The following is a 15566-nucleotide window of genomic DNA, read 5'->3' on the forward strand; positions in this document are numbered from 1 at the left end:
GTATTGGGTAAAAATCAATGGCGCTGCTTAAATACATACATTATAACGTATACAGTACACGTATGGAAGAATATTTTAGTTGTTTCAATTGTAAACACCGTGCACCCACCATAGATGGAATAAAACTACGTGCCTTTCGTGCTGTATATATTATACATTGTAATCGCAAAAGGTAACCGAAATGTTACATGAAATGCTTCCGTGTAAAGTACTATCTGTTATAAGATTTTTGAGAGCATTTACATGGCATTTATGCTAGCAAAAATGTTAAAGGAAATGCTTTGGCCTAAAACGGGGCTAAGGCCTTGGTTTCTGACTATCCTTAACAGTCTCATACCAAAGTGGGGGTCAGCGATTCACCCCAGCAGTTTGTTTTTGTTCGTAACTAAATTAATCCACGGAATATTTTTTTAATATTTCTTGTGGAAGATTTATATAAGAATTGGTAGTACAATGCTCGCAAAAGGTAATTGTTATGCCCTATGCAGACAATAGCTGTGAACCCAAAAGTATAGTCACTTTTGAAGACCAATTCTGGTCCAAGAATTTTCAACAACAGTTGTTAAATACCAATTGCAAATATTACCAGGAACAAATAATAATTATGATAATGAATATTTACATCGAGTAGGAACGAGGGAAGGTAGAAATTTTGTGTGGTCAAGCCGTCTCTTTGTCTTTTATGGGTTGTCTGTAATCAAGGGGTCCCGGGTTCGATACCCGGTGGAGTCTCATAGTGGTTCGGATCCCACTTTAAACTGTAGGTCCAGTCCCGATTAGCCTTACTGCGCATAAAGACTTAAAAACACCAAATCAACAACAACTACTTCTGGGTTGTAACAATACCATTCACTCTTAATGGAATCGTTACAATCTAGAAGTGTCCGTGACTGTACACCCCCTCCCGTAAATAAAGAAAACTTTCAGAATATCAACGATGTCCATTTATATTATACTGATGGCAGGTTGGTAAAAGGTGTGGAATTGTGGCTTTAAAATAGAATTACGAGATTGTTTGTTAGGTTAACTGGACCACTTTTAAAAAATAAATATTGTATCTGGCCCTTCTTAAAAAGTTCTTCCATTTTTTTTTTAAAAAAAGAAAGAGCCTCCACAGGGTATCTAATTCGGGATCCTTTCATTACAAGGCGACAGATTACACCACTACATGTGGGAGGCTTTCCATTAGAGATGGCAGATTACGGTAGATGAGGAAATTCACTGGCGTGAGTAGAATCCGCCTTAAACTCAATGTAACACCTCTCTAAGAGATATTTTTTTAAGTTATTGTTTTAAGTCCACTTTATACACACATAGGCTACGGGAGATTTCACACTGAAATGACATGCAACACATGTCACCTGGAAACGAACAAATTCAATTACAGACGTTTCACACCGTAGCGGCACGACGCGCTGACAAGACTACATTCGACTGGTCACGTCTGCAAGTGACGTGCGACATTTTGCGTTGGTTTGAAATCGACTGGTCAGGACTGCAAGTGGCGTGCGACACGCTGCTTCGGTATGAAATCAACTGCTCAGGTCTGCAAGTGACGTGCGCCACGCTGCTTCGGTGTGAAATCTGCAGCTTCCAGACTCTCATGTGGCTGTGTTTATAGGGAGAAGCTGTACCTGAAATTTGTCACGACCGTTCCCTTCCTTTCTGCTTTCAATAATCAAAGTAACATGATGTTACTAACATCCCCTCGTTGCAAAATTCCTGAGCATGTTGATGTTGATGGCATGCCACACAAACATCAAAAATACTTTATCCGTTATCAAGTAAAGAAACACTACTTACTTCCTTGAGTGATCCAGATCTTGTCTTGAAAGTTGGTGCCAGCGCATAGATTGCTGTTGAACGTGGGACTTGACTTCAAACCTGAAAATACAGATTAAAAGTGATCGTTATAAATTGGTATGCCCTCAAAGGAAAATAATGAATATTTTAAGTTTAGATGACATAGCAAGAAATTCATTTTATAAGTTGGCAAACTGTGTTTGAAATCCGAATGTGCGAATTAAACATGTTTGTTTGCTCCAAGTTGAGGGAGTGGGTGCCATCCACATATTTTCAACAAAATTCACTTTCTTTCGCTTAATATTATTATAAACAATAACAAGAAAACATTAAAATAATGTAAGAACTACTAGATTGATTGATTTAGTTTATTGAATGGATTTAGTTTATTGAATGTCTCATTTCTGCCACTTTGGCTAATCTTGACGATCGGAATGAATGGTGAGAAGATGAAGTGGATGAAGGGGCATTCACAAACATACATGGACGACACAAGCCTCACTGGCTGTGGGTTCAGGCGCCAGAGCCTTGGTTCATGGTGTTTGCACTTTTTACGCGCGAAATTTAATCACGGCTTTATGCGTGTACGCAAATATTTTCATGTTCAGGATTCAAACCTACAACTCCTGGCGTCAAAGGCCCCTACGCTAACCACTCCACAACAGACGCCGGCTTCTAATGAAAGAAAGTACATAACTATCATCATATCAAAGCGAGGACAATACTTTTATCAAACCTTCGGCATCAATCATGATATCGTTTCAATATTTAAGGTTGTTTGATGCGCAGACGAAGTAGCATTTTTCTTCAATCTGGAAAACAGGCAACTGGCAAGGTGTTTCGTGACAGAGTGTATGGAGGAGCATTATTTCAAGAAAAAATGGGTGGAAGGGGGAGACAGCATTAACCTGCCACTGCAAGAAGCAGTTGGTTGTTTGAAGCAAGAATATTCTTGTTTTGCCTTAGAGGTACGGCCATGTTTGCCGGCGGCCATGATGTCAGGTTGGCGCCTTTTCCGAGACGTTTGGGGTGGGGGGGGCATGAGGAGTTTATGACGGGGTGTGGTCGTACGTATGATTTTTTTTTATCCTTTCAGAGGCTTCTTCATAAGCAGCATGCGTGCCTTAGCATGTAGAGTTGCTGAATCCACATTCTTCTGCAGCAACATTTGCAATACAAAAGGTGACTCAGGACAGTCCCTATTTAGTACCTTTCCAGTTTATAGTCGTAGCTTTTATTACTTTATACTTTCATTCCATATGTGTGTGTGGGGGGGTGGGGGGTTCTTCTTCATTTCAATCTAGGAAGAGCCGACCTTCGTGGCTAAGTGCTTAGCACAGCGCGCTACGACAACAGGAGTCCGGGTTTGAATCTCGGCCTTCCCATGGGTGTTCTATGTGAGTGACACATCAATGTCCTCATGTCATCACCCTTATTCATCGTCGCGATTAACCAAAATATGCAGAAAAGTGACGCTAAATAACAAAAAGCAAAATCTTGAGTTTCAGTTTTGTTATTTAGCGTCGCTTTACTGTCACTTTTGGCTAATCGCGACCATGGTGATGAATGATGATATGGTGAAATTGATGAAGGGACTCTCACATTGAAAGTATTGCGGAAGACTACGGAACAGTGATTTGCCCACACATACCCTAAAATTTTCACTAAGGCCCAATTTATGGTCATCTTGGATCTAATTTACCCTTATACCCTCTTAAATGCGAACTTGTACAGTCACGGACACTTCTGGGTTGTAGTGATCCCACTGAAAGTCAATGGGGTTGCTATAACCCAGAAATGTCAGTGACCGTACCCCTCCACATAGTTGGCTGCTACGGTTTAGTTCAAAGATTTCTTCTCTTTCTGGAGGCTGTACAGATAACAATTATCAGAATTTGGCGGATACGAAATCAAAGGAAATCAAACTTCTACGAACTTGCGACGAGATATGCGAGTATTTGTGACAAGCATTGGTATTGGTTAAAATGTTGCGCCTCTCCCGCACCAAAAGTGGTGCCAACTTGGATAGTATGGAGATACGAGACGAGACTGATTAAGGAACACCACAAAGGAACGCCCAAGCCCAGGGCGGGATTCGAACCCTGAACCTGCGATTGCAACGTTAATCGATCACAGAACGATACAGTTTTGCGATTCCAAAGGACCCTCTAAAAATAAGTAAAAATACAGCTTATTTTCACTTTTTGAATATGATTTACCATAAACCCCCACCCACTCTCAATACGCCTTTGATGACAACCATGAGAAAGCAAAATCAATTTTTTTCTCAACCTAAATGATCTCTCATATAGCCTGATTATATATTTAACTGCTGTGTGATTAGTCTAGTGAAACTTTTTTTTAATTTTATGTTTTTACTTTTTTTTTTAAAAAAAAAAAAGGGCCTTTGTGTTTCATTGTGCCCTGGAGGCATGGAGAAGTGACCTTTCCTTGTTCCTCTCGATTGGTCTGTGCCCTCCAGAAACGGCCAGGTGTTTTTGATTTGGCGACCACACATGCAATGCGACGGCCTCGAGGCTAGCGCTGGAGGCAAGTCTACCATTTCGCTGCGGAGAACACACAATCGGGCAGAGATGTATATTGCTTGTGTGGATTGTAAAAGAAAAAAAGTAACTGGACAAAAAAAAATCAATGGAAAACTTTGCAAGAGTGAATGCAAGTTTGGAAGTGACGAATCAGGGGTAAAATCGACCGTTTCAGAAGTTACATAGCGGAGAAAAAAAATATTCATCTCTGATGTTGACAGAGTTCGAATCCAGGGATTGCGATGATTCTCGTGTGGTGAAATAAGCTAGAAATAAAACCCAAAAGATGTATCTATTCATAAATAAATAAATAAATAAAACATATAAAATAAAAAATATGAAATATTATAGCAAAAGGTATGTGTCTGCGTACAGATATATATATATAATCACGTAGTACACCCTGGACTCTGGACTGCATTTTGCAGACTAACGAGGCTCTGGCGCATGGACTCTCAGCCAGTATAATCCTCTGCGAGACATGTGTCGTCCATATATGTTTTTGATTTTCCCTTCATTCATTTCATCTTATCATCATTTATCTTCATCTTTGCGATTAACCAAAAGTGAAAGAAATGCGAAGTAACGTAAAAGAATCCAATCAATCAATGACAATTTGCGTGTGTGTGGTTTACCCCTGCGCATTGCAGCATACCATGAAGACATGTAGGGTTGTAGAAGTAGAAACCCACAGATTCACAATTTGTGCTATTTGTGGACGTGATGGGATCAGCACCACTCTCTGGCGGCCTTTACTCATCAGGCATCCTTCAACCTCAGAGGCGCTTCAAGCAGGGACATTACACGAAACATTCCCGCCAGACATTGCTCAGGGAACCTGGAATCGAACCCTGGTCTCTCGCGTGACAGTCTTGACACCCAACCTCTTCCGATGGCGTGTTCTGTGCATAAGCAGGGTGAGCAGGGCACTATTTGCGCCGAAAGCATCTCAATTTGGAGAGGCAGAGTACCCAGGGAAAGAAATGCAAATTCAAAGGATGCACAGCAGAGCCATGGGAAAAGTGCAACATTGTAGTTTATCTTTACCGGCAGGTTACGACTTCACAACATGCTACTCGAGGAAGCGAAGCACATGACAATAGTCGGGGCTTCCTCCTCGAAAAGTGTCGCTTCAGCCAAACATCTACATTCACGTGACCGACATGGTGAGAGGATCCTGGCACAGAGGAACATGCAAGCCCCACGGAATTGCATGCAAGTGAATCATTAGTTTTAACTGTTCACTTTGGTTATTCAAGCCTGGGAATATTTTTTGCATTATTATAGTAACTGCACCTGGTATGTTCGAAGAAGAGGGATGTTTCATGAGAAAGTTCAAACAATGCAACGCAATTTGGTTGTAAAATTTTCAAATTGTTGAAACCTGATGAATATGCAGAAGCTGATAAAAATATACCAACTGGACCGCAGTGCCTGCCATCATTAACTTTTCTACAGCGTCTTGAAAAGAATCACTTTTTCACAAAAAGGCTAACCTAATCCAACCCCTCCCCTCCCATAAACATTTGGCATTTATTGAATAATTCCATCACCATTTGATCAAATCACTAAAAAATTTGACTGAAAATATATCTTATAGTTATGGGGTGGTCCACAGACATAACTAATTGTCTTAGTTTCTTCATGTACAATATTTTTATTTTATTAATATCTTCAGAATAACTATCAGCATTCATTATATTAAAAATAAACTGCAAAATATCAATAACTGGTATATTTTTTAAAAATAATAAAACCTCACAAATATTTTTTGATATATAATTTGAACATTTAAAGGAATCTAAATGTACATATATGTATTATAATTGTTAATGAAATTAGTGCAAGGGGATGCTTAGAAATATTAATTCGAAACTCTTTAAATGTAATTATTAACCAGGAATAACATCCATAATTAATATATATTATTAATATTACAGTTATTTAAATTTTACTATACTCGATCTACTGAAAGTTGAACACATCCCATCATCTTCCTATAAATACGGCCGTCCTGATAAGCATTTACGAGAAATGTTAAATGATAATGTTTCCTATAAGATCATACTCTCATTTGTTTTATGTGATAATACGGCATCAAAACATTCGCTTCAGAAAACCACAATGAAGAAATCAAGAACAGCAGCAAACACTGCAAACTGCAGTTTTTGTGGACATACCCAAGCGGGATCCGAAAACAGAATCGTCGGAACGGAACCAGTGAATCCGCCACTCAAGTACTGAAAAGAGTGCGCGTAGTGACTCCAGCCTAATTACATGGATTCACATAATGGTGGAAGAATACAAAAATAGCAAACGGACCAAACTCCGTGGAGTAATTGTCAGCGCAACGGACTATGAAGCCAGAGAGAGGTCCTAGATAAGTATCACCGAAAATACGATCCGCGGGCCACACCTGGCGCGCTGTGGCTCTTCATATGGCCCTCCTTAGTATTACTTATAAAACTGAAGTTAGTATGTTATGCATTATCTTTAATGCAAAGTAGCCACTCAAGTACTAATGGTCCTCCTTTTAAAAAAGTTTCGGTACCCCTGTCCTAGGTGATAGAAAAGCGACGAAAAATAATAGAAAGAAAAAATATTTTAAAGGCACACACTCTCTGCATGTACGCTTAATCGATAACACACGAGGGCTTCCTCGATGGCGCAGTGGTAGCGTCGTCGCCTTGTAATAAAGGGGCCCCGAGTTCGATACCCGGTGGAGGCATTTATTGGTTCGGATGCCACTTAAAACTGTAGGTCCAGTCAAGGACGTATTTGGGGGGGGGTGTCCAGGGGGTCCGGAGTCCCCCGAAAGATTTATCAAGTACTTAAATTAAATAATAAAAATATACTCGTTTAGCATTTGTTGTATAATTTCCTCTGAACTTATTGGAAGACAAGGATTATATTGGGATTAAAGGGGTTTGAAGGACACGAAAAACGTATTTAGGGGGTCCAGGGGTCCGGACCCCCGAAAAACTTAGCAAGTACTAAAATTAAGTAATGAAAATATTAGCATTTGTTGCATAATCGATGGTTATTAATTTCCTCCGAACTTTTTAGAAAGCGAGGATTATATTGGGATCATACGGCTTTGAATGACATTACAAAGATGATTTATGTACACTATTACTCAAAATAATGTGTATAAAATTTTAATCAGAAACTTACTTTTCTCCTACTACATTTAACATCATTTTTGTTATTCAATTATTCATCTATTTGACATTAATTTCATTGCCAGGGCACTTGTTTTTATGTATTAACTACAGGTAAGCTGCGTAATGAATAGGCGCTGTTATATCTCTATTCTTATAGTATTTTTATCTAATCGTGTAATAATAATATAATATTAATTTATGTATTGCAATTAGTATTAATTTGATTTAATATAATTACTTTAATTTAAACATTATTATTATTATTATTCCTGAGATGAGACACTTTGTTCGGACTCCCCCCCCCCCGAAACCTATTTCTAGATACGTGCCTGGGTCCAGTCTCGATTAGCCTGTCTGTGCATAAAGTGGATTTAAAAACTCGAAGTCGCACACTCAAAACTCACAACGAACGGGAATATACAGTCTTTGAACACTTGGAGGATGGCCGAAGAACGTGATTTGTTGTACGACCAACTTCATTGATGCGAGTTGTAGGTCTCCTTGGCGTGCATACGGAACCACGTATAACGTACGCACACCAGAAGTGGCTTGAATTCATCAATGTGCTAATGTTAAATTGCCTTGAGCCGAGAGGTATTATTTAACATTTACAACTTCCTCCACGTTGGCAAAACCTGATCCACGGAGAACTCCATGCGATGAATAGACTACGCTTCGTGGGTTCTGGGTAACATGTATAATGAATGGGTTCGCGGACTGTAAAAACACTACGGGAAACAGCCAGAGGACAGTCGTGAAGTTTCCGTGCGCCAGACGAGAAACAGAACTCCGAAATGTGGAGAAATGAGATGTTTTTATCTTTCTCCGGCTTCACTGATTTCCGCTCTTTGGTGTTTGTTGCCGTGCTGCTCGGAGAGAGGAAGGGAGCGGGGGTAAACACCGCAGAAAGCCATGTGTGATCAGTTCAGAAGCCGAAAGGACAAGGGTCTGGTTCACGATGCTGGTCAACTTATTTCGTTTTCGAGCTTGGTCCACAGAACAGATCATCTTAATTTTCCCTCTCGTTCAAGGAAGAGGAATAGGAATCCCTTGACACATTTTATTTTCAAAGAAACATGTATTTCACCATAACTGGATTTAAAATAGTGCCTTGAGAGCAGTGAGTGAACATTTTGAGTCATAAAGCCACAGTTACAATCAAGGTTATTTCTTATGTTGCCAGTACAAACGCAACTTTAAAGTTATTATTATTATGGACAAGTTTTTAAAATATAAATTCAATAAATATTTTCAGATTTTCAATTATTTCTTGTGAGCAAAAAAACTTTAATTTCAAGATTACGTATGTTTTCGTGTAATAAGCGAAGACATTTCGGGAATCAGAAGGTTGGACATGGACCCAAGAGCATCTGTTTGAGTTAGTGCATCAGAAAAGCTTGTTTCTAATACAAAGAATATGTATGTAAATAAATAAAAACACAAATTTGTCCCCTACATTTCTTCCGTCTGTGGTCTACATTTAGGCCTAGGGACGCACGAATTTCCTTTCTCCTATTTTATTTCCATTTAGACATTTTACTTTTAATTCACAAACCACCGATTTTGACTTAGGGGTACAATCAAAACCGCCACGTTGTGCTGTTTACTATCCATTATCATGTCCTGTGAGTCATGTCGCTAAGGGTACGAGAAATTTAGAAAGCGTTCGATATTTTTTCGATGCAGAAAAACAAACATATTTTCGATAAAAATAGAAAAGCAAGTTTGAATTTCCAAAGAGTAGAAAATAAGAAGTCTGCATTTTCCCGCAGGCGCAAATGTGTTGAACGTGTCAACAGAGCCCCAAAGAGGCAAGAGAAAAAAAATATATCTTCAGTGACAGTTTTAATCGGCAAGAACTATAAATTGTATTTTTTGAAAAATAAAATATTATGTGAAGTGAATGAGTGGCTAGCAGTGGAAGTCAATTCGAAAACAGAAAATGCGATCATTTTAAAAATGTTGCAAAGATTTAAGATATTTTGGTGCATTTAGATGTGATAGTATTTAAAGGTAAGAGGAAGGAGAGATGCATTTCTCTATTAATACATATAGTGTGCCTCCCCGATGGCGTAGTGGTAACATCCCGGGTTCAATACCCGGTGGAAGCACAAAGTGGTTCGGATCCCACTTTAAACTTTAGGTCCAGTCCCGATTAGCCTATCTGTGCATAAAGTGAACTTTAAACAACAACTCAATTGATCTATATTAAAATAGCACACCTTCATGGAAAGAACTGGGGGAGGGGGCGGTGACATTATAAATCCTGCCCTGACTGCACCGTGTTCCTAACTGCCAAGCAGCCGTTTCGATTGAAGAAAAATATCATGAAAATGATGCTTTTCTTGGAAACGATGTGATCACGCGAGTGTATCAGGCAGACGACCTCAGAAAGGGACTTTACCCAGCGACCGTCATGGGCCACAGGACAGACGTGATTGCATTCTGTGGGGGCTTTCTGTAACAAGAAACCACGGGCATGTCCTATCTGGCAAGAGCACAGTCATTGCTTAGGAAAAAGCACAAAGCATGCAGCATCCTCATCCGTAATCGAGAGAGGAAAAAGAGAAGGGGAGAGGAATGTGGTTTCTTGTCAACAATTTTGTTCTTTGTGTCTTTGACAAACCCGCCTTTCGAATTTATATAGTTCGCCAACAACCGAAGACTTGTAGCAAAGTGCTTCCTAAACTTTACAGGTGATTATTGTGGTGTGCTTTCTTTCATTACACTAGAATAGATTTGGAGTTTTTCTTAAGTCCACTTTATGCACAGTAAGACTAATCGGGACGTGCCTTTATATACTAGAATAGAATAGATTAGAATAAAATAGAAAAGTATTTTTATTTACTTCAGAATGAGGTTCAGCCTTAGGCTGCTCTAACACCTAACTCTGGAAATTAATGTTACAATATATATAGTTTAACATAAAAATAAAATGTGTAGCATAAATTAATTTAACATAAATGAGAAATAAAATGTTAAGAGAATACAATGAAAGACGCATTAATACACACGCACGCACGCACATGTACGCACTTTACAAAAAGAGACTAAAATAACTTATACACACAGTTTGAAATATTCGCTGTGTGTCAGGCAAGTGTTTGCGAAATACATGGTTTTACTTTACTTTGTTCTTGTTGCCTAGCAGTACGAACAAATGCACAATTGTTGTTTTTGCAATAAAAATAATAGAGCTTGTTCTTTGAAGTTTTTGGGTGATGTAGCAGATGAAGCGTAATCGGGAAAAATATTCCAAACCTTTGCAGACCAGACGAAGAACGAGCCTTCGAAACTGACAGCAGAATGTCGATTATTTGCCGACCTCTCGTATTTTATTTGATTTATTGTTTTAAGTCCACTTTATGCACAGTAAGGCTAATCGGGACTGGACCTACAGTTTAAAGTGGGATCCAAACCACTTGTGCCTCCACCAGGTATCGAACCCGGGACCCCTTGATTACAAGGCGACGACGCTACCACTGCACCATCGGGGACCGACCTCTCGTATTGTATGAATGTATTGAATTTCTAAATGTCAGTTTCTCGTGAAGATAGCTAGGTGTATGTAATTTTAATATCTTATATACTAAACAACATTGACGCAGAAGACGTAGCCAAGACATGTTAAGAATTGTGTATGCATTGAGCAAGGGTAAGATGCTCAAGATGGCCTACAAAAATGTGAGGTCTCTGTTTATTTATATAGTTGGATGAATATAATTGGTGTCGGGGACCGGTACCACCTATTCAGCACCTGCTTGCTGTAGCAACTGATCAAGGCCGAGCGGAGCGGAATTCCACTGATGAGCCAGTGGTTGGAAGGGGAACGGATTTAGATGGGTATCTCGACATCCTTGCCCCTCTTCTCCCCTGCCGACTGATTACATGCGAGCAAGCGTTCGCCCACACGGGTCGTCGAGGAGGTGGAGGGTTCGAGCAGACCTACGTGGTGCTGGGACACCAGAGAGTGGCATGGCGTATCTTGTTTCAGGGACGCTACGCTGCCCCTTGATGTGGGGGGCCTCCGGGGCGGGGTTTGATCGGGGCTCCGGGTGAAGGCACTCTGTCATTGCCGCCCCTTTCGGCGCAGAAGAGAATATTGGTGGTTGCTGGCTGAAAATGTTTTCGACTTGTCTTTTGTCCCCGTCTCGTCATGTTCTTCCCAGCACGACAAAGAACAGGAGGGGGAACAATGGGATGCGAGAGAACGAAGAACAATGATCTTTTTTTTTTTCTTCATCCATTCTCCTTCACCTTGCTAATATTTACATTTTACCTGGAAATATATAAGATACAATTCTTGAAGCTTTCCTGGCGGCAAATGATGAAGAGGTTTTCTCAAGGTGATTTCCAGATAAGCTTCCGAGCCTTCGAGAGCTAACGTCACTCTCATCTTCAGGGATTGAAGATGAAGATGAAGTTAGAGTGACGTTATCTCTCGAAAGCTCGGAAGCCTATCCGGAAATCACTTGGTTGATATCCCGAGAAAACCTCTTCATCATTCACCGCCAGGAAAGCTTAAAGAATTGTATCTTACATAAAAACTCTTCATGTAAGATACAGTTTATTCTCAGGGGACGTGCTTGTTCGTGGACTTGCCGAATCATCTCATTAGAAATATTTCTTAGTCTCAATGCACGATGCGTCACGTTTCATCACCTGTCATTAACATTAATAAAATCCATGATTTTCATGTGACTCGCACCTTTGTCCCTAAATACATCTTTGCTTCCAAGAATGGCCCGAATTACTGAAATTTGGCCAGCCTGGTCAGCTACCCGGTAGTCTATTGTCATATTGTGTAAACATTTTGTTTCAAGTAACCTATCCGCTAAAAAAAAAAGTTTTAGTACAAACAACCAGGCATGTATCCCCAAACAAAACTTTAGATTTAAAGTTTTCAGAGAGAAATTGTAAATCACGATTGTTAATTTGGTTTATTTAACTTCGCTTTTTCTACCAACCGGGAATATGAGGATGATTATCTTGAAATCGACGAAGGGATACTCACAAAGAACACCCATGCCCGAATCGAACCCGGGACACCCGACGTTGTACCCCACTTTGTTAACCACCCTGCCACGAAGGTCAGCTTATAAATTGCGAATGCATAGACCTATACACAAATATTAAATCTTCTTACTGCATTAGTGTCTTACTTCTGATCCTTTTCTGCGACTTCCAAGCATAGAAAAGCTTTTTACATCAACCTGACTCGAGGCAACTCTAACACTTGTTATTTTACATCACACGCATAATAAGCAGGATGTTTTCGGTTCTTTTACGAGTTTTTCATTGGCAGGCGCTTTTGTTGCGACCTATTCTTCCTCGTAAGTGTACCTGCACGTGAGTATGCACGTATACATGCATGAATGCCCACAGATGCACGTTATTTCATTTCCACAACCACATAGCCTTCCAAGAACTCTATCAGGGCTCAGTGCTTATACTCAACGAACTTGGGGTTCAGTTCATTATCCGAGTTACACATCCAAATAAAAACAGTGAAATTAAATATTGGAAAATATTTATCAAATCTTGAAAATCATGTGTGCAATATTTGTTCCTGCAAACAAACTACAACCATGAAAAGATTCTCTCGGGCTATCGACCAGGTGAGTTGCGGAAAAGATTCCAAGCTTTCGAGAGCTAACGTCACATCTACCCTGAAGATGAGAGTGACGTTAACTCTCGAAAGCTTGGAATCTTTTCCACAATTCACCTGGTCGATAGCCCGAGAGAATCGTCTGACTGTTCGTCGCCAGGAAAGCTTCATTGTTGACGCATGGACGTTGCCAGACCGTTGACGTAAAATTGGATAGGCCTAGTAAAATAATAATAATAATTTATTACTATATCCTTGGTGTGAATCTTGTATCCGATATACGAGATGGGTCATTATCAAGCACAACTAGCTTTTTTTATTTCTTTACATTTCATACAGTTAATATACTGAAATGTATAGTTATGGTATTTTGTTATTAACTTTCAAGAAATCACACATCTCATTCAAGAAACATTTTTGAAAGTTTTGGGGAAATATTAATAAAAATATACGTTATGATTTTTTGACTTTTGAAAACTAACGGCACAATCTAACTTAACGTTATTCCTTTTATGAATTACACATATAATAAAATTCTTTTTTGTTTTCTAATTAGAATTAACGATGACCATTTCCAGAGGAGTGTTGTCGACTGACCGTGTTGACACGTGTTTTTACAAAACGTCATTGAGCATATATACGTATGTTTGTATGCTACAAATAAAGATGGCGTAATCCGCACCACGTTCTAGGATTTTTCTAGAAATTGGATTGATAGATTGAGGAACTCTAAATCCGTTTGGACTAATTAGGCACTAGGGAAAAATGATACTTTATTTAAGGATGTTTAACTGCACACACACACTTGAAATAATGGACAGAATCACAGACAAGAATAAAGAACATTATATATCATTTTACCACATACGCACACCAATGAACTTTCATTATTTTAGAACTAAAATTTAAAATGTTCATTTTAAATTGCAGCTTTTTCGTAGTAACATGTAAATTATTATTAATTTGCGGTTTCAATACTCTAGTGTATGCAATATGTAATTTTAGTAGATTTATTGGAATCATAAAAAATATTTCCTCTTCTTTAGATTGAAAGTTTCTTACTTTTGAACTTTCAGCTTGCTTGCTTTGTTGCTCAACAGACTATAGCGCATCACTGCTTTTCAAATTGTTCGGGAACTTGTCCACCCACGTATCAAAAACACAAACAAACCCACACCGCAACGTTCCGGTATTGGCTCCGAGGAAGTGAACGAACGTATCCTGCTTTAAGCTCAATTGAAGGCATTGCCATTTTCCGTGATCTAGTGATTAACGTGAGGCTCGATGCGAAGGGAAGATCCCAAGCTTCTAATCCTAATTCAGGCATTGCATTTGTCTTGCCATTTTCCTCGCCTTCGACAAGCATCCCGTAAATAAACATGTAAAGAAATTAGCGAACAAAGTTCCTCAATTGACCCCACACTATATTGGTAATGTGTATTCACGAATTTTATGAAAAATAAATCTGCTGTGTTTAATACCGCATCAAAAAGACAGTACCCCATTTGGATACTATGCAGTATCATTAATCAGAGGGCGTGGCGAGGAGGGGGGGCAATAAGGTACTTCGGATACCAGTCCCGAATAACCAATCTGTGCATAAACCCAACTTAAACGTTGACTTTGTTAAGTATTTTTTTGTCCAGAAAATTCCCCACGAAAAGATTTTTTATTTTATAAGAGTTTCCCGACTTGAATTATGAATACATGGCTGGGCGTACTAACATTATTTTCCCAACACATACGTAGTGACGCGTGCAAATGAAAACTGCAATAGCTTTTACCATAAAAATAGAATAAAAAGATTAATGTTCCGCATTTCGAACAACTTTTACTATCTATTCAGCTCTTTTGGTACTTTTCTACCATCACATAGAAAGGATTTTAAAAAAAAACGGCAGGAGGGAGTTCATTTCCTAGTAAAGCACGGAAGTGAAAGTTCGCAGTTGGTTGCAATGAGAAAGAAGTTGGACAAACATTCCAAAACAGGTCAGAGGCAGGAAACCATCTAGAAGGTATTATTTTTTGAGTCAATGATGCCATATTTACATCAATAAGAGGTAGTTTATGACTGGGAGGATTGCAACATCAACAATTTTTCTTCTGACGAAAAAGGTAGGATTGTATCTACAACATAGTCATGAAAATCCAAAATGGACTGCTGGTATGTGAATTTTGGATATGATTGCATCCTCAATGGTTGAGTTTATGCAGCATGCACAGAAATTCCCATGACACGGTAATATCATTCTTAAATCGAAACACGCATCGAGTAGAGCCTCTGAGAGAGTAGTGTAATCAAGGAACCCGCATTCGATTCTCGGTAGAATTTATATCTGACGCGAATCCTGAGGAACAGCCTTGGTCATGCAAATCGCAAATCCCTTCCTTCAACCACTACATCAGGTTATATTTCATCGTATGCTAAGCATTTAGTTGAAAATT

At 39.2% G+C, this 15566-nt stretch overlaps 1 protein-coding gene across 1 annotated transcript in view; it reads right to left on the reverse strand.

Annotated features, from left to right (window-relative positions):
- The window catches only part of LOC145984208 (uncharacterized), a 222697-nt gene that overhangs the window by 35386 nt on the left and 171745 nt on the right, over positions 1 to 15566 (reverse strand). The window contains exon 9 of the mRNA XM_083117738.1: positions 1804 to 1884. Within this exon, the coding sequence (XP_082973864.1) occupies positions 1804 to 1884 (81 nt within the window). The remainder of the gene's footprint in view (positions 1 to 1803; positions 1885 to 15566) is intronic.

This window comes from Lepisma saccharinum, chromosome 2, assembly GCF_977018435.1.
Source record: "Lepisma saccharinum chromosome 2, izLepSacc3.1, whole genome shotgun sequence".
In the NCBI taxonomy this organism is placed as follows: Eukaryota; Metazoa; Arthropoda; class Insecta; order Zygentoma; family Lepismatidae; genus Lepisma; species Lepisma saccharinum.